A 24,625-nucleotide genomic window follows, 5' to 3' on the forward strand; every position below is an offset into this window, starting at 1 on the left:
GGCCAAGCAACATGTATTTTTCTGATTTTCTTATTCTTTAGTTCCTCTGATGTTTCATCTTAATAGTTTTTCTGTAATTATTTCACTGATCAGTAGTGAATATCAGAAGGATGTGCATTAACATTTTTGCAAGTGATGTCTAGAATTTCTCTTGTTCTGGTAATGTACTAATGAACTTTAAAAGGTGTTCAAGTATCTGTACAGGTCATTATTTCTATAAAAATTTTAGAATCATAGCACATTTTGGGTCAGAAAGGACCTTCAAGATCATCTAGTTACAATCTTTATCCTAAATTTGAGTGCTCCCGAGCTCATCCCTCGTTTATCTTATATCATTATCTATTTAAAAAAAAGGAATCTCAGTCGCCTTAGTCCAATGCCCGTGGAATGTGACACTTCTAACAACAGCGCCACTTTCTTCCGCCAGCCATGCTGCGGAGGAGGCGGCTGTGTCCAGCGCAGTTTTCCCGCTGTTATCTGGCACGCTCCTCCTCCTCCGTTCGGCGCAGTGCGAGGGCCGGGGCCAGGGGCTGCCCGGGGCTCCTCTCAGGGCTGCGCCGGGCCGGCAGCCGCAGCCCCACCTGACAACATTCAGCGCCCCGGGAAAAGAAATTATTGAACCTCCGCTCTAAGCGAGGGCCCCGAGCCAGCCGCGGCGGGGAGGACGGAGGTGGGGCCGCCCTGTCCGGCCGTAGCCCCGGCCGTGGCCTCGGCCCTGACCCCGGCCCGGGCAGGCGGGCGGGGCGGAGGTGGGGCGGCCCGGCCCGGCCCGGCCCGGCGGGCGGAGCGGAGAGGAGAGGAGCGGAGCGGGCGCGCTCCGGAAGAGGGAAGGAGCGGAGCGGCGGCGGCGGCTCGGGCGGAGCGGGATGGCAGCGCGGGGCTCCGCGGGGGATGGCGCGCTGCGCCGCGCGGCCGAGCAGTGGCTGCTCTGGGATAAGGTGAGGGGCGGCGGCTCCGGCCAGGCACGGGCTGGGCTGGGGGCGATGGGGGTGCGGGCTGGAGAGGGGTCAGGAGGCGCGGCGTGACGCCCGGCTGTTGCATTGGGCCGGTTTGGGATGCGGTAAAAGCACCTGTTTGCTCCTTTGGCTCTGCTTTCAGAGCTCTCCGAGGAAGGGGCGCTCTCCCTCCATCCATCCCCTCCCGCCCGCGGCGGGGCCGGCGCAGGTGGGGCTGCGGAGCCCCCCGGCGCTGCCGCCCCCCGCCCGGTGCTGCGGCTCCGTTACTTGCCGCGGCAGCCGCCGCTCTCCTTTAGAAACATCCTGGCTGGTCTCTCAGTCTGGCTTTTAGCTGTACTGAACGTCTTTTTCAAAAGGGCCAGTATTGTTCCGAACTGCTTCAGTCGCACGGCAGCTGGTAGACTTAAATTATTAAAGACCAGCATACATTGCCGTGTTAACCTCTCAGTGTTAAAAACCTCCTGATACCGTCAAATTCTTGTTTACTAAAAGACAGGAGGGCTCACTTCAGAAATACTTGGAAATGCAGAGGCTGTCAGTCTGCTATTTTTCAGGTGTTATTCCCCTTCCTGTTGAGACTTATATTTGGTTTTGGTTTTGACAGCACTATATGCAGAAGTAAAATCTTCTGTGTGTTTCTGTTTTCCACATACCTAAAGAAGTATCTTGCCATAGTGGTGTTCTGGAAATGGTCATGTAGTTACTTGCTGCTGCAGGTCCCACTGAGATGCAGGCCTCTATTGGCACATTTCGTTTGCAATTTTCATGTCATGTCCCTTTTCATATAATTTGTTCATTTGGCTGTATTGGAACACACTCGCCATTGCCCCTCTTCAGTCACTAATTGACTCCCCCGGGCTGAGCACTCAACAATGCTCGCTGAGTTTTGTGCAGCACACATACCTGTTTGGTAAGGCATCTTCTGCTTATTTCAAAAATATCAGTGGAAACATCCATTAATTCTCTTTTTTAGTATTCTTTCCAGGTTCTAAAGGACGTCTTAGAAGTATCTCGAGCTTGTTGTGATTCTTCATTAAAATCAGTAAACTGTTTAACTGACCAGTTAGCCAGTTCTGGTTTTATTAGTGATAGACCAGTGCCAAACTAGTCCTCTTTTTCAGAAATGCTAATGCATCACATCAAATGACTATAAGCTTTTGTGCCTTTTTTCCCCGGTTTAATTAAATTTTTGAAAATGGTTTGGTTTTAGAGCCTCTTATTTACATAGCTTCCCTGACCAGCATTTGTTATATTCCTGTCTTCTGTGTAATAATTTGCTTTTCAACTGGTTATTCTGATTATTTTGCTAAACCCTCTGGAAATCTAATGCAGTATCCCTTATAGCATCTTTACTTTTGAAAGTTTAGCCCTCTGTTAGCACTTGCATCTTTGACTCAGTAATAATTGACTAGTGTGCAATACCCATTGCTGATTGCTCAAAAATGATGATGAAGTATTTTAATTTCTCAGGGAGCTGTTGCATGTATCTATTGAGCAACAGGAGAATCAGATGTAACCCTTGTCCATTTACTCTGATATAAAAAAAAGTTCCTTTTTGACATGCAGAGATGGGTTAATATTTAATGATGGTAAGCGCCATGTTTCTTACAAAATAATCGTCTGCAAGAGCAGTCCCTTATGGCTGTTGGCAGTCCTAACTGGAAGTTTCTACCTACATGGCAATTACTGGGCTTGTTACCAGGCTGTTTTCATCACACTGTTCCTTAGAGTAATAGCATATTTTTCATTCTTTCTATTATCAGTCATAGAATTATAAATGGAAACTAGCTTCTAGTTTTAGTAAAAATAAAATCTGTTTAGTCAGAAGTTTTGCCTTTCCTGTAAAACCTTGTAGGTTTATGCTCTACTGATGATAACTCTTTGGACCTTCCTGTAGTGTAGATTAAAGTAAATAACTCGAGTGTTACCAGGTGATGCTCAAGCTAATTGCACTAGTGGTTATTATCTTGGTATTAAATCATCTGCCACTGTATTCACAGTAGATGGTACTCTCATACTCATATCTGTTTAATTTGAGAGCAGAAAAAGCATAACCTGAGAGAATCAGTTAGAAAGGAAAAAGCCAGCCTTTCATCCTTCTGATGCAATTTGGTCCTTCTTTGGTAGAGATGCTGTGGAGAGTTTGTTTAGGCAGAAGAAAAAGCCAAAACCAAGATTAGTTTTTTACTTAGCTGTGTAAAATGGCATAATAATGTCCTCCACAAAAGAAAAAATAGGCAAATTCTTAGGAGAAAATAGCCATAAACAATTATAACAGCAGTTCTGGAAAAATCCTTCTGCCATATTGAAGAGACTTGACCTGGCTGTTACCATTATTTGGAGGTGGGCAGTGGGGAACAACTAAATTAATGCAATCAAGTTTTCTTTAGAAAATCATATGGACTGAAACTCTTAAGACTTGAGCAGCCACCTGGACATGTACATTTAACCAGACTAAAAAACTGGAGGATCCCTCTAGTTTCACAGTAGATACCAAACCTGGGAAATTCCACTAACAACAAACAAAAACTCCTTAGCTGTGAGAGCTGCAGGATGGTCCTGATGTCATTCTGCATTGGCATTGCACCTTCTAGTCTGTCCAACACCTGTAGAAATGTGTGTGGTGTCTACCTAAAAACATGTTTCTTTCAGTAATAAGAGATGATTTGTGTGCATGAAGCTCATACAGAGAAGTTAAAGGGTGATTAGGCAGTGTACAAAACTGGATGCAAATGGTGTCATCCGGGCTTTACCTTTGAGACATAGACCTGATATTAAAGCAAAAACTTGACGTCAACTTGTAAACAGCCTAAACTCAGTTATGCTGCCCTATATATTCTAGAACAACATAGAATTATATTTGTTCTTACAAAATGTAATTACTCAATAATTATAGGTAATTGTGTCAAGCTGCCTGCAAGGAAGTGTCAGTTACAACATTCTTGGACTGGTAAATTGGTAATTTTTGCACTGAAAATCAGTAATTCTGGGGTACCTAATTGTTTATTGCATTCAAGAAGCTGGATTTTTTTTTTTTTAATTCTTTAGTTTCTTCTCCATTATGCAGTTTGTTCATTAGCACTAAAGGCTCTTTAGCTTTTTCAGTGTGTATTTAAACTGTGTTGTTTGTCCTGTGGTAGTGGTGCACAGGTCAGTGGTTAGGACATCCCCATCTGGTTTTTTTTGATGTGCAGAATGTTTATACCTTTGTATGCAAACTTACTCACGTGCCAACTGCTCTGTGTGTTTGCAGCATTTTCTGAAGCTGCCAAAGATACATGGTTTTACATACAATTCTTTTTGCCTAGAATGATATGCTTTCCCTTGCTGTAAGCACCTAGGTCATCCAGGAAATAGGGAAGTCTGTGACTTTTATGAGTTCACTTAATTGCCTAGAAATCAAAGTTTGTGTCCCTTTGGAAATGAGAATCTTTGTACTCCAGAGTAAAGTGTGTGTACTCATGCAGTGAGTAACCTGCTGCCTCTCCAGATAATCATGTTGTCAGGAGTCTACCACCTGCCATCTGTCCTCTTGGCTCCTAAGTTCTCGAGAAATCAAATACTGAACTTCACAAGTCTCATGTTATAACATTGAGAAGTTGAGGCATACAGGGCTTTGCTAATTCCCTAAGTCTGAAAGCAAAAAGAGTAATTAACAATAGAGAATCTGTGGAAGAAATATACCAAAAAAAGCAGTGACAGCTAGAAACTCCTCACTCTTCCCAAGTGGTCTGACATCACCTTTTTGTTGCCACTCTCAAGTAATTTTATTTAAGAATTTGGCTGTAGTTTCTAGGTTTTCATCCTGGGCTTATGTTTATTTTTACAAGCACTACCTGCAAACATGTTGGAAATTATCTTCTCCCAGTCTGCTTAGTTTTGCTGCTACCTCTGGTGCTAGCCAGTCTTGGGACAAGGTTATGATATAATTTGTTTTAAACTCTAGATATAGTGCTATAGAAATAACATATATTTCTTAATAATTAGCTTTTCTTTCTTTCTTAAGTGTTTGGTGTAGTTCTTGTGTTGTGATGAGGAAAAATTCTCTGAATTGTGAAAGTGCTGCTTTTTGTTTATTTTTAAAAATAGAAAACATTAAAACAGACATCTTGGAATCTGTTAACATCCCAGATTTTGAGAGATATATACACATACATACACTGCTGCCCAGGTGGCATGTTCAGTTAAGGAGATAAATCTAAAGTAAGTAATACTTGAGGTTGCACTGATTTAAAATTAAGAAGACGGCACGAGTTCTGGTGTTCTTGAAGTTTTGTGCCATGTTTTGATACTAAAACCCAGAGATTGGGACAGAAAGTCAGTTCTGTTACAATGAACAAAACCTCATTTAGAATGTCTGAATTTTGTGTCAACAGAATCCAAAAACTTACGCAATCGTGAAACAATTGCTTGCGGAAGGAAATGCCGGAGAACTGCAGAAATACTTTGGCTCACGGATGGAGTTTGGCACAGCAGGGCTCAGAGCTGCCATGGGAGCAGGGATTTCCCACATGAATGACTTGACTATTATCCAAACAACCCAGGTATTGTGTTCAGCACTTTATCTCACTTAACTGGTTGTATATATGAATGGAAGAGCCTGATTTATGGCAAGCAAATGAGTATTCTATGAAAGTACAAGTTCTCTCCTATTCTTCCTGTTTTCAGAAGTAATATAAATTATGATTATTAGCTGAACTCTGATCTCTGAAAACAAGCAGAGAGAAGCTATTAAACCATTAAAAGAAGTTACTTTCTGTATTTGATTTGCAATTTAATTTATACATAGCTGCAGTTAAGCTCAAGTGGAACAGTTTGTGCTGTTGTAACAACTACAAAAAAACCCCAAAGGTAGCCAACATTTGTTTAAGCTTTGTGTGTGCTAGACATGGTTTTACACAGAGGCAGTGAAAGTATGTATACATACATGGATCCTAGAGGAGATCTACTTGGGGAAAAAACCCACAACCTCCAATAACTGCAGCCTGGAGTGGTGATGTATCATGTGCTAAAGAGATACTGTTATTAAGGGTGAGGTTTGGTTAAAAACCTGAAATCCTGGCCAGCTGTTCTCTTCCCTGTGTGAGACCTGTGACAGCTGAATCATTTCTCAAAACCTGCAATTCAGACTAATTGTGTTACCTGCTCCTTTTTGGGTTTGATTCTGATATTTTAAAAAGTACTTAAATGCCTTCCAGGTTTGCAATATTGATTTGAAGGTTTCTGATATTTCTTGGTGTTTATTGGTTTCTGATATTTCTTGATCCTGGACAAGCTGAATCCCAGAGCAGTTCATGGAGATGCTATGTATGCTCAGCTTCCTAAGACATCAGCATATTAGCAATTATCTTAATGTGATGATAAATTAAACATCAAGATTGGGTTAATGAGGTGATTTGTTGTTGTCTTAAGGGATTTTGCAGATACCTCGAGAAGAATTTCACTGACCTTAAAAAGAGAGGAGTTGTGATTGGGTTTGATGCTCGTGCTCATCTTTCCAGTGGAGGTAGTAGCAAAAGGTAGTTCTTGGGTTTTGTGTTTTGCATTTTGTATATACCTTGTGTGAGTGTGATCCATGATGGAATTATATCTACTTCAATTGTATTTTCTTTTTATAAAGTGAATTAATATGTGGGATTTACAGTATTCTTACATGCTGGTAAGGCCAAAAGAGTTCTTATAGTTGTGCTTTGTCTTTTGGGAATATTGAGGGAACACATTGAAATTGGGTCTGTACAATAATAGAGATATATTGATAAGTGATGGTGTTTTTGCTGGGATTTTGTAACTGCATTAGGGTGGGAGGGAAAGCTGTGAATTCTAGGAAATTAATAGGCAAGAAAATGAATATATTCCCTAGGTATCTTTTCTTCCTATTTAGGTTTGCAAGACTTGCTGCCAATACCTTCATCAGTCAGGGAGTTCCAGTTTATCTGTTCTCTGATATAATACCAACTCCCTTCGTGGTAGGTTTTTTATTATATGTTTTTATTCCATTATCTGCTTTAAATGTACACAAATTCTGTCAGATACCTTGCAGTACTTATATTAAGGATAACTACACAAACCAGTTCTTACTTTTTAAGCTCTTCCTGCAGAGAGTCTTGTACTTATTTAGCTATGTCCAGTTTACAACATCCATAGAAAAAGAAGGGAGAATGTGGAATGTCAGTGGATTCCACACTCACATTTAGCTGGATTTTTTTTTCTCCTCTCTTTTGAGGGGAAGAGGGGCAAGGGCAGGTATTGAATCCAAAATAGCAAGTTGTTGGAGTGCAGTGATGTTTTGTCAGAAGGGTTGTTGAACTGTGTCCACGATGCCCCCATCAGAGCACCAGGTGTCTCCAGAGCAACACAGAAAAGCCCTGCTCTTGGCCCTTGTCCTAAAAGCAATAATTTCTCCCTATACCAGTTGCTCCAGTGAGGATTGCAAACAGAACACAGTGGTGTAAAGACTTTATGTATAAGACTTTATGTATAGCATTCTTATACTGATACAATTTTTTTTTGATTTAGGATCAGATTCTTCATAGTGCAGTTTAAAGTGGTGTTGCACGACTGCAGTCGATTGCATTTCAGTATTAAATAAAGAGCCAGGAGTAAACACAAATTGGACCTGTGTTCATGAATAATGCTTCATTTTTAATTCACTCCATCTGTTTTGAGCTAATTGATAAGAGCTCTCTCCAAAACAATTCCTGATGGAGTAACTGCTCCCCAGGCTGCTCCCAAAACAGTGTGGATGAGACTGCTTGAGCTGCAGTTCTCTGCCCTGTGCTGACTTGTGTCATTACCCCAATAGACTTGGCACCCTCTAAGGCCTTGGGTGCCTCAAGTCATCCCACAGTAGGGAACACATGCATCTGGCTTCCTTCTAGAAAGGCACTAGAGATGCACAAAGCATCTGGAGCAACATTAATAATATGTAAATGGGAAAATGCACAAGAAAAAACAAGGGCTAAAAAACAAGTTGTGCCACATGGAGTCTGGTGGAACAAGTACTGTTTAGCTTCTGCTTTAGGGAGTCAGTGTGTAGGATTCACTTTATTTTCTTAACTTTATTTTCATACTATGAAGTATTATATATGCATGAGAAATAATAATATATAATATGTTGCACATTCTACTTCAAGTAACTTTCTCTTGTTACAGCCATACACAGTAACTCATCTGAAGCTTTGTGCTGGAATTATGGTTACTGCTTCCCATAATCCAAAACAAGACAATGGTTACAAGGTATTCTAATGTGATGTATTTTCTGGCTCTTTTATTCCATATAGAGAAACTAGTGCAATTCCTATCATGGTATAGACTTAATCAATTACTAGTCTCTCCATCTCTTCTATGTATTTAAAGCTAGTATCATGTTAAACTAGTAATATAATTAAAATCTTCACTCTAGAAAGCAGGATGCCATTGTAATCTGCTGTGCACTGAAAAAAAACCACAGCTGCACCAGTCATTCAGTAGCTGGGCAGTCATATACAGACTGTTTCCAAAATACAAAAATAGAAGTTTTCTCAGTAAGTTACTGGGCCTTATTTTGTGTTTCATTATGGATCTTGATATCTTTTGATAAAATAAACTGCTTTTTTTTTAACAGAATAAAAATGGGATGTGAGAAGATACACTGAGAATATGAACAGAATACTTTGGTTATATCTAAGCCTAATTTACTGTAATACTCTAGTGAATTTACTGCACCTTAGCCAACAAAACACATAACAAAACTATCTTACAAGATTAATGATCAAATACTCACTGCCTATTTTTTTGTTTAGGTTTACTGGGAAAATGGTGCTCAGATCATCTCCCCTCATGACAAAGGAATTTCTCAGGCAATTGAGGAGAACCAAGAACCATGGCCTCAGGCTTGGGATGACAAACTGATTGACAGCAGCCCACTGCTTCATGATCCATATGCCATGGTCAATAAGGAGTATTTCAAAGACATACAGAAACAGTGCTTTTACAGGTGACTGCTGTTAATTCCTCCATGAATACAGGATATTCCATCTAGTATGTTAGCAGGGCAGTTTAAATTGATGGAAGTGAGGGTGGCCACAATCCTGCCATGACCCAGTTCTGCCTGTGCCTTTTTGTCATCTTTTGGGGCTGCTCTGGCAGCTGTGTGGTGGTGTCATAAGCCAGTTCATAAAGCTGTCCTGGCAGAAGTCTAACCCAGCAAAGTGAGCAAATTTGTCATGATAGCTCCCAGTATTTTCATGGCCATGCATCAGCCAGGTGTCCCAGCAAGACTGAGGCTGCTGGAGGTGGACATGGCATGGACAAGCCACCAGCCTTAAAACAAGCTTCTCAGAGAGACAGTGAACCAGGTTTTTAAGCCAGTTCTGGACAAGAAGGTCTTGCTCTTTCATTCCAGCCTTGCTTTTGCTCCTAGTAGCCTTGGGTACCTTACAACAGCCTACTCCTATCACTTGCTCAGTAAAATCTTTACTTGACAAAATAAAGTGGATCTTTCTCTTGGTGAACAGTTATAGTTGCTTTATGTATTACAGGAGTATCAACTTTTTAGATCTGCTTATTTATGTAGAAATTTTAAGCACCAGTAACCTTGTTCTTACTCTTGCTAAAAACAGTCAGGAGTTACTAGAAAGCTGGGGCTATTATACTGCTTTTTCACAATTAGAATTCAACGTCTCCTTAGGATTTTGCATGATTTTACGTGTGCCCAGCATTTTTTACCTCCTAAAAATGAGTGTGCTCTAATTGGGCAGGCTGCTGTTGACTCACTATGTTCACAGTTTTTGGGGGTTTAAATGCTAGAGTTGGGGATGAAGAGTCTCTTTAGTCAGTTGTATTTGTTTTTCACTTGACTTCCTTGGTATGTTTAGACTGTACTGTCTTTCTTACTCCAGTGATTTGCACATACTTGGATGTTGGATGCCAAGAGTGACTCATATTGTTGAAAAATTAGGCTAAGCCAATGTTCAAGCCATTGCTTTTAAAATCTGACCTCCTTTAATTCATTATTTGAACAGTGATATAGAATAATGAGTTGTATCTGTTTCCAAATATAGTCAGTTTTGTGCAGAATAGTCTTCCATGTCCAAGTTTACTGTTAACCTGTTTTATTTCAGGAATATAAACAAGGAGACAAACCTGAAATTTGTTCATACTTCTGTGCATGGCGTAGGACATAAATTTGTGCAGTTGGCATTCAAGGCATTTGACCTTAGCCCTCCTTTTGCTGTTCCGGAGCAGAAAGATCCTGATCCAGACTTTCCCACAGTGAAGTATCCAAATCCTGAAGAAGGCAAAGGTGTTCTGGTAAATAGATTTAATTTTTTTTTAGTAGTTGTGATGTCTATCAGTGTTTTCCTTTTTGCCAGAAGTCACAGCCGTAGATATTGGTGGAAGGTCAATTTTTAATCAGTTTCATAGCCTTACATTTAGTGAAGAGTTAGCTGGTGTCCTTTCATTGACATAACCCTCTTTGAACCAGTCAGGTAGCAATCAGCTATAACTTTCAGCTACTTTGTTCTCTAACAGAATGGGCAGGATCTGCACATGGGACAAAGTGATAGTTAATTTTAAAAAATAAAATAATAATAAAAATCCTCTCAGTTGTTTTTGGAAGGCTTCTACATTTTTGTTCTGACACAACACTAGGAGAGGGCAGGAAAAGTCCTGACAGGTGGTTAGAGTTTCTGCTGCTGTTTTTGTTACACTTCATTATTGAAGGATCCCATTAAATCTAGGTAGCTTTTAAGTTGGGCTACAGAAGTAGAATGATGTAGGTAAAGTTAAATGTCCTGACTATGTTCTTCTGCTGCCAGGCTAGAAGTTTTTGGGTTTTTTGAGAGACATATAATGATTTTGGGTGTTTGAGATTAAATAAATTGGGAAAATTACTTAAAACCTATAAAGAAAGTGAAAATATTTTTTGGGAATATTAACACTCATCTGGTCCTGCTTGCCACATTTCCAGACATTGTCTTTTGCTTTGGCTGAAAAAGATGGGGCAAGAATCATTTTAGCAAATGATCCTGATGCTGATCGACTGGCAGTGGCAGAGAAACAAGAGAGGTATGGTAATAAAGAAATGCAAACCATTGACATTTTTTACTCCCAAGGTTAGGCTCATTTGGAGAATTCTTGCTACTTGTGTTGCAGAGGAAGAATAGTCACAGTAATCATATTTTGGATTGAAAACACACAGAAATGTGAGAAGACTGTATGAAGCAGACCAAAATAGAGGCAGGATATGAAATAATGATCAATATTAGACAGTGTATAGAAGCCTGATTAAGTAGTTGACACTTGCTGTAATTTAGGCATGCACAGAAGCATGTGAATTGTTGTTGTTGTGCTGTACCTTTTCAGAGGTAAGTTTTCAGTTAGATTTTTTTCACATAAGACTGGTAAACATTTTTTTCATTCTAGGTTTATTAAACAATAACTTGGATTCAGGAGAATCTGTATAGTTCCATGATAATATCTTGTTCTTTAGTATGAGTATCTTCTTTCTCAAATCCTGTTAAACTGAACATTTTACTAATCATTAGATGTTTTGTGCTTCTCTTGCTCAGTTTCCCACTTCCTTACATAATGTTATGTATTTGCATTTCACCCTAAAGTTTTTCACAGTTTGGTACTTCTCAGTGTAGTCATTTGTACTCTCCCCTTCAAGAACCACCTATATGTGCATTCTTTATCTTTGCAAACCCAGTCAAAGAAGGGGATCACAAAAGGCAAACTTGCTCAGTCAGGGGCTTACAATAAATTGTTCATATTTGTGAAATGTAACCTATAGTTCTGATTCAATACAGCTGACTTCTTTTTTCATGCTCTCTGATAACCTGTACTTCTACAATTGTTTACATTTCTGTACTGTCGTTTTATCTGATTAATAAAAGAAAGTGAAGATATGATACCAAGTGCTGAAGTTCAAGCACTTGTTATCATATCTACAAATAGGGGTGTTCCTCCTTTATCTACCTTGATAAAGTAGAAACTAATTTGAGCAGTTATTAACTATAAATCATCAGTAAAAGTAAGCTTCTAGGTTTTCAGCTTAGAGAGGAGCAGAAGAAAAAAATCTGCTGCTGGGTCAGCATATATGAATTCCCAGTGCATGAGAGCCAGAAGAGGGAGGTAAAATTATGGCAACAGTCTTTGGTACCCAAGGGATGATACAGGCATCTGCTAGATGTCCTCAGTGGTTGTGGATTAATTAAATAGTTGAATCTGTATCAGTTAGACAAATTTCAAAAGTCCAGTAAAAGGAGACAGTGCAAATACCATTTTGCTCAATAGATAACCAAAAAAGCTAAAGTTGTAGCTTTAAAAGTGGCAGTATTTTCTTTGGGGTGCTTTTGAATTCATTAGCCTCACAGCATGAACTAAGGAGGTTTCTCTGCCTTTAGAAGAAGAATGATCTTTTGTGGAGACTCTGCTGTATCTTGGACAGTGTTAGTTGGAAGGTTCTTATTTCAATGGTTTTGGTCTCTGCCAGCCTCAGTTGGCAATTCAGCATTGAGAAAAAGGTATAGGAAGTTTCTGATGATACTAGTTATTATGGGTTAAAACAAGAATGCAAAATCACTCCTGCTTTTGTCTGAAAACTTTGAGCTACCAGAATCTTGAAGAGGGGTGTTAGTTTATTGCATCCACTACCAGGGGGAGTGTGGTCTCTCATTCTGCTGCCTCTACGCTCGCTATTTAGCCAGTCTCAGTTGTCTCCTAACTTCCAGTCCTGTGTCTTCTCAGACTTCTGCCCTAGCTTTTCATACACTAATCAAATATTAATATAGGCTTCTACAGTATCTGTACTTCTTCTTTGACAGAACCTCCTGTAGAGCACACTCTCTCAGCACTCTTACACTAAGTTGCTGCTGTGCATTGCTTTGTGCCTGTTGGCATCAATAAATGCAGGAGACTGAGTCTGCTTCTCTTTCACAACAGGTACTGTTTCTGTAGGTCTTGGTTTTGTCAGTCTGGAAGTGTCTCTGTCCCCTTTTGTGACTGGGAATTTTTTTTTGCAATTTTGACATTTGTCTTTCTTTTTTTCTTCATTTTTTTCCTGTTCTAGCAACACATCAATATTAATCTTTTATACCCATTTAAGTTTTTTTTTTCCAATCTTCCCAATGACTAATTGATGTATTTGTGATTAAATTAAAAGTATTTGTCACTAGGTCAACTAAAAATACTGATCACTTAAGAACTATATTTTTGTGTCTCTGTGCTTGTGTTAATCACCGAGTTTATAATTTGTATGCTGAACATTTTGTTTTACTTAAAATATGTTGGAAATATCACTGTTTCATCTTTGGATAACTGCAAAAGCTTATGTGTATGATGGAGAAGAAAGGTAAGAGTTTCAGAATACTTTGGGGGAAGAATTGTTTTGTTTATTCATTATGAGCACATAATACCTTGTTACTGTTACGTGGAATTCCAAGGCTGTGGTTTATTTGTTAATATTCATTTATAGAGGAACCAATAGATTCTTTTTTATCCCTGGTATTATCCTTTGATTTCATGTACTTTCTAATATTTTTTTTGCCTGTAGTGGTGAATGGAAAGTGTTTTCTGGAAATGAACTAGGAGCTCTTTTAGGCTGGTGGATCTTCACTTGCTGGAAAAATAACAGTAGGGATACTCGTGCCATTAAAGATGTCTACATGTTATCCAGTACTGTTTCTTCCAAAATCCTGAGAGCAATTGCACTAAAGGAAGGTTTTCACTTTGAGGTAAGTGACACATTGCACATTATTCCATGTACTTTTTGTATCTTTTCTACAAAGTGTCATATCTTCATAAAACATGGCTTTTCTTTTTAATGCCTTGGATTTCTCCTCACTGCTGTAGGAAACACTGACAGGTTTCAAGTGGATGGGCAACCGTGCCAAACAGCTCATGGACCAGGGGAAAGCTGTTCTTTTTGCATTTGAGGAGGCTATAGGTAAGAGACAGAATTGTTTTCAAATCTTGCAAAAGAGTGAAAATAGAACTGCTGCAAAAAGTGACAGAATTGCAGAGAGTCACAGAATGGGTGAGGTTGGAAGGGACTGTGGGGGAGGTCATTTGGTCCAACCTTCCTGCCCAAGCAGGGTGTCCTGGTGCATGTTACACAGGACTGGACCCAGATGGTTCTTGAATATCTCCAGCGAAGGATATTCTACAATTTCTCTGGGCAACCTTTGCCAGTGCTCTGTTAGCATCCCAGTAATGAAGTAAAATGAAAAAAAAAAAAAAGGCCACATAATGGTGTCCTCAATACAATGGGTGTATTTTCAGTGAGTAGCAGATAATTATCTATTTTGCTAATTGATGCTAGTTTTTAAAACCTTTCTATCTCTGCTTAGCACAAAGTTTGTGAGCTAGGAGTATATATCTGCAGCATACCTGTAGCATGGCTATGCAGATTTGGACTGCAAATGCTGTAGAAACTTTTTTTTAAAAAAAAGAAACACATTTTTGCAGACATGAACTTGAGCTTTTTTACCTGACAGATTTAAGCTCAGTGTAAATGAGAATAAAATAAAGTAAAAACTACCCCAAATTACATTTGTGCTGGAAAGCTGTGGTTGAAAGCCACAAATTAAAGTTATAAATTCATGAAGAGGAAATTGTAAAGCTCTAATGCTCTTTAAGTATCTCAATGCCTAAAAACCAGAGAAAATGTGTCTAATTCCACACATAATTATCAGTGTTACGTTACACTACTGTTTAAGGTAATCACATTTGAGACAATGTTATACTTGCATTGTTGGTGTATGTGGCATTTCTCTTTCTAGAAAGCTCCATAAGGACCTGGGAACATGTGGCACTGATATGATGCAGATCTCTGTCTTGAAATTCCATTGAATACCTTGCTTAATAAAGTTAACACTTAGATTAGAAAATACATTTTTTCTGCTTTTGGTTTGACTCTAAAATGTCTGTACTATGGTAATGTGCATTTCTCCTTTCAAAGATGTTTGGCTAACCTTCCCTTCCTTTCCTATTTTCTGTTAAAAATGCGTCTAATTATATCTTAATGTTCCTTGTTTAGGGTATATGTGCTGTCCTGCTGTTCTGGATAAAGATGGTGTCAGTGCTGCTGTTATAACTGCAGAGATGGCCAGCTTTTTGGCAACCAGGAATTTGTCTTTGTCTCAGCAGCTGAAAGCTGTTTATGATGAGTGAGTTCAATTCTAATTTTTTATTTTTCAGATTTTCTCAATTTCACATGCTGCAGTTAGTAGGGACTCTGTAGCAACCTATAGTCTATAAAGAAATAAAATGTGAATTATTGTACTATTAAGACAATTCTGTAATAGTAATCTTCAGAAAGGGTTCCTGCCTTGTGGATATGAATATATTTATGACTTTGTTTTATGTTTTTTTATATATTTTATATATAGATATTTTAAATATAATAATAACTACCTTACTAATTCTCTATTAGTAATGAAATCTTTGTGGTGTTTTTCTTCACTTGCCTGAAAGGTTTTTTCAATTTGGGAAGTTCTGCACTTGGGTCCTTTAACAGAATATTGGGCAGCTGTATTCCTGAGCTGTAGAGATGATAGTGCTTCTTGCTGCTTAAATGAGCCAGACACTCAAAAATGTTGATGACTGAATGGGTCTAAGTAGCTCTGGCTTATTTATGCTATACATAGAAGCCAGCTTCTGTCCTTGAAGGGCTACTTATGATTAAATTAATTCTAGTTGGCTCTAAGGTTAGGCTTTTTATTGTATTATTCTGTCTTTTTTTTTTTTTTTTTTGATAGATTATTGTTGTTGAGTTTTGGTTCTCCTTTTCTCTTTCTGCTCCTGATTAATGAGATTTGAGCTGATTATGCAGAAGTGCTGTGACTGGCCATTACTCTTGGCTATATACAGCTGGGTATCCCCCTGAGAGCTTTTAATATGAGACACTACTTTTCTTTTGTTCTTTTTTAATGGTTTCAAAGAAATCAATAGCAAAGATGAATATTGGATTTCATGAGGCAGGGAGTGGGTTTTGTGGAGGTTTTGGGTTGTTTGTTTTAAAGGAGGGAGCAGCACAGGCTGTTTGATACACTCCAGCTCTTCATGTCTCATACACACCAACACGGGAGTGTGGAACCTGCAAAGAGACTGGAAAACTCCAGCCTTTGTGCTTCTTGTTTTGCCAGTCCTGAGTTCTCATTTGTGTGCAACACTAGCCATACTTGTTTCATTGTCTCTTTAGGAAGGAATCAAGTGGCAAAGACTTGCTTACACTGCATAGATAAATTGTGTGATATAAAAGCACAAAAGAGGAATTCATACCTAGAGCGGCAAATACAGCATCTGATGTGAGAATTCCCTTAAATGCTACTAGCTGGAAGTACATATTCAAGAATAGAATATTCAGTCTCTAGCTTGAGGTTTTTTTATTATTTTTTTAAATACTAATACAGTAAACACCTGCTTCAGGTTGACCTCAGAATATTTAAGTGGAATTGAGCTGTGCCACAGTGCTGCTGTGTACATACCCACTGAAAAGGACTCAGAGCTGCTTTAGCATAAAAGCAGTCTATAAGATGTCACTGCGCATAGTTACTCTGTGTGGCAAAGCTACAGATAGAGGGAAGGATACAAATCTGCCCTGTTAAACTGTTGTTTGATAATGAGCTGGAAGGAGGGTTCTTGTTTTGTTTTGGGGGGTTGTTTTGCATGTGTTTGATTTTGTACGTGGCTGATACAGAGTTGCGGTTTTCTACTTCTTACTACTTTACTTTTTTGTCAATTTGCCTTGTGAGTTGAAGCAGAAGAAACTCTATTTTGTATTTTGGAAGTGTAGAAGGGGAATCTGTCTCAAAGTAAATGCAGATAAGAAAGGACATGGTCCTAGTAAGCTTATCACTTCTTTCAGATACAGTCCAGGTTTTGTTAATTCCCTTACTGAATTCTTAAGACTAATTTAACTACTATTAACCTTCAAGATGTCCACTTAGGTATAAACATAACCCTGTTTAAGAAGGCATTCAAATTTCTAGTGTGAACATCCTAGTACTAATGAGGATTCTGCCCCTCAGATTTTCACTGCCATCAAAGATATTTATCACGTCTTGATCTGTTGCAAGAGCTCACTTGGACAACCAGTCCAGGCTTGTATGTTTCTCAACAACATGATATTTTGAAAAGTCAGTGTTACCGGGTCATTTGTCTTTGCATCACATTACCTGGCAGCAAACAGGTGAGGTAGAGAGACAATGTTCAGAACAGTTTGGTTTAGTAAAAACACCTTAATGGGAGAGTAGAAACACTTCAATGAAGTGTGATTAGAAAAACCAGTCTGGAATGTGTTTTACTTAGAAAAGGTCAACTGGAATCCGCTCAAAGCTATTAGATATAATCTCTTCCCTTCCTATGGTGGTTAGAGCGCTTCAAGGCAATAATGGTATCCTTTTTTCTTCTGGTGTTGCAGTAAACTTTCTCAGTTTTCATAATTAAAAATAAAAGACATCTGCAGAGAAGTTTATTTGAAGTATGTGAAATGAGATAATTAAGCTGTTCGGACCTTTTTAAAATTATAAGGGCAAGAACTGGTGCTTCAGTTGGGTGACCATGAATATAGTGTTGCTTTTTGGAAGGTTGTATAATGTGTCTGGTGTAGAACTCTTAGGACATTGCTTCCTAGATTCACTAATATTGCATCTTCACAGATACGGCTTCCATATTACCAAAGCTTCGTATTTCATCTGCCACGATCCTAAAGTTATCCAACAGCTTTTTGACAACCTTAGAAATTTTGATGGAAAAAACACATACCCAACATCTTGTGGTAGATTTAAAGTTTCTGGAATAAGGGATCTAACTACTGGGTATGACAGCAGCCAGCCAGATCAAAAGGCTGTAAGTATCTTTCTAAATTACATGTAAATCATATGTGATGTATATACACATACATAAAACATTCTGTGGAGAAACACTAAATATATTTACATACTGAGTCATAAAACAACTTAGATTGGTGGCAGTTATTATCCCTTGGTGAGAGGAAGGGAAGTCAAGAGGGTGTTGGGTTTTTTGTTAGGTTTTGTGGTGTGTTTTTCTCTCCAAGATGACACTTTGTGAAGGGCAGTAGGAGGATCTTGCTGCCTTGCTACAGCAATCTGCATCGTTTTCTCGTGAGTGCAAGTTAAACTGTCTATTAAGATGTGGCTTTGGATTCTGTGTTTCTCCACAATCTCCATTTCCTTTCCTTCTGGGAAATGCCATGACAGGTCAACTTCTATTAGCAGTAAAAAATTGTCTAGATGTGAAGTGAGCTACCTAGCAGTGATGCAGTTCTACCAGATTCCAGGCTGAGGGCAAGGCTGTCCTTGTTGTCTCAAGACCACAATGTTGAAGAAAACAGAAACACACTATAATTTTAGCTGATGCTATTGTCATACTATCTAACATCAAAGTCATGGGTTTATATGTAGTCTTTTTCCAAGTTTTGAAAAAAAATATTCTTAATATTTCTAGATACTTCCTACTAGTAAAAGCAGCCAAATGATAACATTCACTTTTGCTAATGGAGGAGTGGCCACAATGAGAACCAGTGGGACAGAACCAAAGATCAAATACTATTCCGAACTTTGTGCACCCCCTGGAAACAGGTATTGTCACTTAGAGCAGTGCATCTGGTATAACAGAGTCTGTGTGGCTTCATGGTGTTGTTTTAGAGAAATAAGAGCCCTCCACGGTTGAATAATATTACTAAAGTCATTTTAGTGAATGTATTTGTATAAAGCTTCGACTCTGCAAAATTTGTTGACACATTCTTGTCACTGAAATTACTTTACACTCAGTTTTACATTCAGTGAAAACAGTATCAGGAAAAGCATTCTGCCTTAAATAAATTCAAATATTTTCACCCCTTTTTTACATACATAGTTGCTTTAAAAATATTTAATCAAATAGAAAGTGTTCTAATATATTTCAGACCCTTTTATGTTTAGCAATTATATCCTTAACCAGTGCCTTGGAAATCATACAATCTTAAAGATAAGTATTCACTTAAATAATGAAAGTAATACTTTTTCACAGATGAAAAGTCATCTAATACTGAAACAGGTATAAAAATTACACTTCTAGTCACATTTAGTAATGGCAAATCTTCTGAACTCAAATTGGTCATACTACTTTAGATTATATTGTGGAGTTATGTTTCTTCATAGTCTTAATGCATATCAGTCGAAAGTGAACATCAGTGCATTGCCATATGAAATCAAATATATAGATTTCTAGCATTAATATAAAATGTTTGTCTAAAGCAATGCAGCAGATTTAAAAACTCACGCTAAAACTATACATTTTAGCTTTTCTATATTTTCACTGTTTTCTGTGTTTGTGTGATTTTTGTTTTCCAGTGATGTTGAACAGCTGAAGAAGGAACTAGATGAATTGGTCAACGCTCTTGAAAAACACTTCTTTCAGCCAGAAAAAAACAAACTTCAACGAAAGACTGAGTAAAATAGCAAAATTACTACCTTGATTGGCTTTTGCAGAATTAGAAGTGCATTATTTAAAGGTTAAGGTTTTTTAGGACCAAACATCTGAGAACTCTGACTAAAAAGACTCCTGCTTTTAAGAGTTATTTTGGGTACTCTTGGCTCTAGTATCTTATTTTGGAAGGAAAGTAGTACCTTTACTCTTAATGGACCAAAAAACCCAGTCAGTTGAACTAAAAGCTTTATGAACTAAAACTTGACTGCAAATGTATTTCAATCAAAACTTGTTTTAATTAAATATAAGTAATATTCTGATATCTGAAACAGCCTGTTTTGTGGTGACTTATTTGTTTTGTGTGCATATAGTCTGATAACAGTATGCAAATTTGTCTAGGTTTAGATTTGCAAAGGAAGTTCTTATGTTAACAGGAAGTGTTTAAAGCCTGTGGTGAGACTTTGACAAACTTGGGGCAGATGATTCAGAAGCAGTGATCTTTCTTAGGGATTTTGGCCCAAAGAAACAAGACACTCACAGCAAATTTGTTCAGTATCTATTTGCTATGGGACTATATTAAATATTCCAGGCAAGGGGTACAAAGTGCACTAAACTGTCTTTGAATACCATGAACCCGTTAAGATAGCATATCGACATACAGCACCTTTTTTGCCTCACTGAACTAAGCATAATTAGTTCAATGCATAGCCTAGTTTTGGAGTCTCTCACACTGTGCTGCCATGACTTGGTGCATGTCTAATTTAGAGCAGAAGTTCCAATTTTGTTGCATGCTCTTGTCTGTGCTTGCAAAGCCTGAGAGGGTTCCTTGGAGGTTGCCAGTTAACTTTAATATGGGGCTTTTCCGCATTTTCAGTATTTGCTTCGGCTATCGGTGTAGCAGTAATTGTCACAAACATTACTACATACTTCTTATAAATGCAGAACTTCTAAGCTTGTTTGTCCTCCCAGAATTCAAGTCCTCTGTGCTTGTTATTTTCAGTGCAGCTTGAAGATTGCAGCAGTTGTACAGCTGGATACAGGGAGGCAGCCCTGGGGGAAGTGGAAGGAGAGGAAGTTTTACACAGTCTGATGTACAACTGCAGATCATGTGCAGTCCTGTGGCGAGAGGCCTCAGAAATGAGTCTGGGGGTGCTTCAGGGATCTTTGGTGGTTTATGACACCTTCTAAGACATGACAGCAGCCTCTCAAGTCAGCCTAGTTGAGTGAATTATGCCCCATCAGGAGGAATTAATACCTTCAAGCCTCCGTGTGCATGTCCCACTACTTTTCTGGAGGGGAGTTTTCATGCCTGAGCCAGTTGTGTAAGGGGGACATTGGCAGGATAAACAGCACTATCCCACCACAAAGGATCTGCATCTTACTGGCTTCCTCCTTGCTTAAAGGCACAGACAGAGGAATGGTTCTTCAGGAGGCAGGCTGGGGCAGTGCCTTCAATTTGGGCCTTGATGAGCTACACCCAGGACTGGAGAAGCTTTGTGAGACTGCACAAGGCTGCAGCCTTGGGCTCTGACAGGAGAGGTGATTCTCTCCCTCCACTCTGCTCTTGTGAAAGCCCTCTTGGAGTACCGCTTCCCAACCCAAGAACGATGTGAAGCTGTTAGAGCAGGTCCAGAGGAAGGTCATGAAAACAGTTAGAGGGTTAGAATACCTGTGCTGGGAAAAAAGGCTGAGAGGGCTGGGGTTGCTCAGCCTGTGGAAGAGGCTATGAGATCTTTCAATATATAAAGGGGGCTTATAAGAAATACACTTTTTACCAGGGACTGTAGTGACAGGACAAGGTGAAACAGTTTTAAAGTGAAAGAGGATAGATTTTATTGGATACAAGGAAAGATTTTTTTATACTAAGAGGGAGTGAGACACGGGAACAAGTTGCCCAGCAAAGCTGTTGGATGCCTAAAAGTGTTCAAGGCCAGGTTAGATGCAGCTTTGAGCAATCTGATCTAGTGGAAGGTGTACCTGCTTCATGTAGGGAAGTTGAACTAGGTGATTTTTAAAGGGGATCATCACACCAAAACCATTCCATAATTCCTTTTACTTTCATTTTTATTGGGAGGGCACACATTTCTTTTGGTGCAGAATATGATAAAGGGTGTTTTACTGAATTCATGGGGAAGGCCTGAAGATGGAGGATTACAGGTCCTGAATTTTTTAATGTATTTATCTTAACACCTCCACAGGCTGGAGAGGCATATTTTACTGTGCCTTTATATACCAAACCTGGATTTGAATTTTGCTAATGTTAGAAGTTTGGAAGTGAGACCTGAAATGCACTCATGTATACTGAAGCATCCTGAGGATGCTTTAGAGCATCCTCAGAAACAGTAGAGACATGGGATGATGACCTAATCTTTATAATTTTGTCTTCCTAAAGTCAAGGAATTTACTTGCTCCATTCCTTTCTCTATTCCAGATAGAAGTTCACAACTTCGAAGGGGCAGGGCATGACAAAAAATTAGCCAAAGCTACAGTGGTTTATCAAGCTGCTTGAGCAATTACAACAAACTACAAAATTACAACAGAAAAGTTGTTATTGCTAAAGTGTTTACTAACCTTGTCTTGCATCAGAGAAAGAGGATCTAGAACTGAAATAAAGAATCAAAACAAAGGCAGCAAGAGTACAGCAAAGAGAGAAGTTAGTATTGCAAGTCAGAATGGGTGTTAAGCTATAGTTTCTTCAGAGCTGGTCTAATTCTTCCACTAAACTGTTGTGTAAGATAATGAAGCCTACTTAGACATTGTTAGTCCCAAGACAGATATTGAAACACAGACAAATATATTTTGTAAAAAAGCAGCCTTGAACTGGGAGCAGGTGCACTCGTATTTTATCCAGAAATGGGAATTGCTATGACTGGAATAAAGAGTGCTTGCAGCCCAGACTGAACTTGGGTGTAAGAGAATTCTTGGCTGTTTCTAGAGAAAGACAAATCCCTACATTACCAAAAACATGTAAAATTAGCCTGTTTTTTATAACAGATGGAAACACAATTCCAGTGACAGCTATAAATACATTGATCCTATAGGGATCAGACCTATGGGGCTAAGGGAAAGACTGAGAAGAATTAGCATAGTACTCAAAACTCTGCCAAAATAAAACCCAAAACCAGTAATGCTTTAAGAGTAGACTAGTGGACTTCACTTGAAGGTTGTTAGTTTTTTTAAAAGTCCCAGTATCATAAAATTTACTGAAATTAAAATTCAGGGATGGATCGGAACAGTTTGGCTGGAAGGAAGTAAATACATTTCTCCTAAGTACTGTGAACTTAGTCCACAGCATATTATGTAAAAGTATTGTTATGATAGTCAAGTATTGAGTTGCAGAAGGATTTCTTTGATAATTTTGCTATATACAGCAAATCAAACAAGGATAACTGGAATTAATTCTAAAAGAAGCTTTATTATATAAGCAATTTTCATTTTGTACAAAGTGTGCTTAAATATGTAACTGATTCACCTACAAAGTTCCTGTAAATAAAGTTTTTCTCCTTGCTAATCCTTTTTAAAATTCCAGTGGTCATGGGTTTTATTTTCACACACCACCAACAAGCAAATCTTATGTCCTTGATTAACAATCACTGTAAATAGCAATGTTAAAATGATATTAAATTAACAGTTGTTAACCACCAGCACAAGTATTAACAAGTTGGGGGATTTTTAGGATTCTAATGCTGAAGGCATCTGGATGCCATATGTATATCTAGTTAATTGTAAATAAAAATAATCACCAGTAAAACTGTTTCCTGTCTCTAAGTACAAAACTAATCAAAAGTAACTAAGCTGAATTGCTTTACTCCCCAGTACATTTTTGCAGTATATAAGATATACATTCATCGTGGTATTAGTATTTCTGATCAACTTCAAAGTAGAAGCCAACATCACTGCTGTATAGCAATTGCCAGGTAACTGAAATGAGGTCATACACCATCAGAACATTGTGAATAATGGGATGAGACTATTAAACTCTCCAATTATATCCTAACACCCACCTAAATAAACTGTAATATAGATGATTGCATAGAAACAGCAGCTTCCAAACAAAAAGGAGAAGCTTAAAATATTCACATAAACAAAATTTTCAAAAGTATGTAAAGTATGTATGGGAATGAGAGAGGGGATTAATCATGACATCTGAAATGCTCAAAAATACAGAGACAGCAGCAGGCAGGATCCTGTAACAGTAGCTCAACTCCTTCTTGACTACTCATCAGTGATAATAGAAAGCCTCTTGTCTACAAAGATAATAATTAATTAATGTCACTGGCATGTATTCCTATAGCATATGCTGTAGGTAATGTGCTATAATAACAGGCAAATTTTGTTTATGAATTGATGTTATATATAAATAGCATCTGGAGATACGATGTTATTGGATAAGAATGTAGTACTTCATCCAGAGCTCCCTAAGTCAAAGCACTGCAAAATAGTTAGTAACATCCCTTAATAATGTAAAACAAATTTACATGACAGAAGTCACAAAAAAAGGACTGTTTTATATAATAACAATAGAAAATCATCATTATGGGTAACATAGAAGTTAAAACACAGAAGCTTACAAGACAACCGAAATAATACAGGTGCCTGCATTCAAATTCACAATCCAAAAGCATGACTGCTCAGCTGCCCAGCTATGGAGCAACTTGAACTCTGAAAGCATCTTGGGTGGAAACTTCCTGTTTGCCTTGTGGTACTTCAAAGGGTACAGCACCCAGTTCTGCCCTCACTCATGGCCTGGCACATTCAGCCTAAGTGTATATTGCTCTACAATCCTACCTCAACTGGGACCAAGTGAGTAGATACCTCTGGTCCTTAACCTACAAAAGAAGCTTCATTACCCACATGTTCTCACAGAGTGCTCCATACAAGCCTGTACATTCAGGTTCTGTACAAAAGGCAGTGGTGGGGTTTTCCTTGCATTTTTTCTAGAATGTGACTGGACAAAGAGAAAATGGTTAAACTGGTGTTATTTATACATCATGTATGCAGGATGTGGAAAGCACAGCTTGATTTTCCTCCTCAGTCTGAGGAAGTTAATGTAGTGGTATATGCTTTAGTTTATAGGCTACTGTAAAGAAAAATCTAACCTGTGAAGGAAAAAAGAACAGAGATCTACTCTTTCAGAAAAGAGAAAATTATTAGAAAGTCTGGTACTCATAGCTTTCACATGAATACTGGGATCCCAGTCCCTGGAACACATAAAAGTGCTTAATTTTTAGGGGCTAGAATATAAAACACTC

The 24,625-nt window shown here is 38.6% G+C and overlaps 1 protein-coding gene across 2 annotated transcripts; it reads left to right on the forward strand.

Moving 5' to 3' along the window:
• Nucleotides 1–806: 806 nt before the first annotated feature.
• On the forward strand, nt 807–23,002 carry PGM2 (phosphoglucomutase 2). 2 transcript variants are annotated; one of them, XM_084204575.1, is made up of 14 exons: nt 807–938; nt 5,333–5,500; nt 6,369–6,475; nt 6,838–6,922; nt 8,109–8,192; nt 8,738–8,931; nt 10,058–10,247; nt 10,909–11,006; nt 13,495–13,675; nt 13,794–13,887; nt 14,980–15,109; nt 17,603–17,792; nt 18,411–18,544; nt 19,298–23,002. In XM_084204575.1, the coding sequence occupies exons 1-14, from the start codon at nt 867–869 to the stop codon at nt 19,398–19,400; spliced, it is 1,830 nt and encodes a 609-aa protein (XP_084060701.1). In that variant the 5' UTR covers nt 807–866; the 3' UTR covers nt 19,401–23,002. The 2 variants fall into 2 exon arrangements, with proteins under 2 accessions (XP_084060701.1, XP_084060702.1); XM_084204576.1 differs by lacking the exon at nt 18,411–18,544 and having other exon boundaries at nt 19,298–19,362.
• Nucleotides 23,003–24,625: the final 1,623 nt, after the last annotated feature.

This window comes from Fringilla coelebs (assembly GCF_963513975.1).
Source record: "Fringilla coelebs genome assembly, chromosome: 4".
In the NCBI taxonomy this organism is placed as follows: Eukaryota; Metazoa; Chordata; class Aves; order Passeriformes; family Fringillidae; genus Fringilla; species Fringilla coelebs.

Coding starts and splice junctions, on each gene's coding strand:
- PGM2 (XM_084204575.1), top strand. CDS start 867: ATGGCAGCGCGGGGCTCCGCGGGGGATGGCGCGCTGCGCCGCGCGGCC. Junction 939..5,332: donor AGTGGCTGCTCTGGGATAAG/GTGAGGGGCGGC, acceptor TTGTGTCAACAG/AATCCAAAAACTTACGCAAT. Junction 6,923..8,108: donor TAATACCAACTCCCTTCGTG/GTAGGTTTTTTA, acceptor CTCTTGTTACAG/CCATACACAGTAACTCATCT.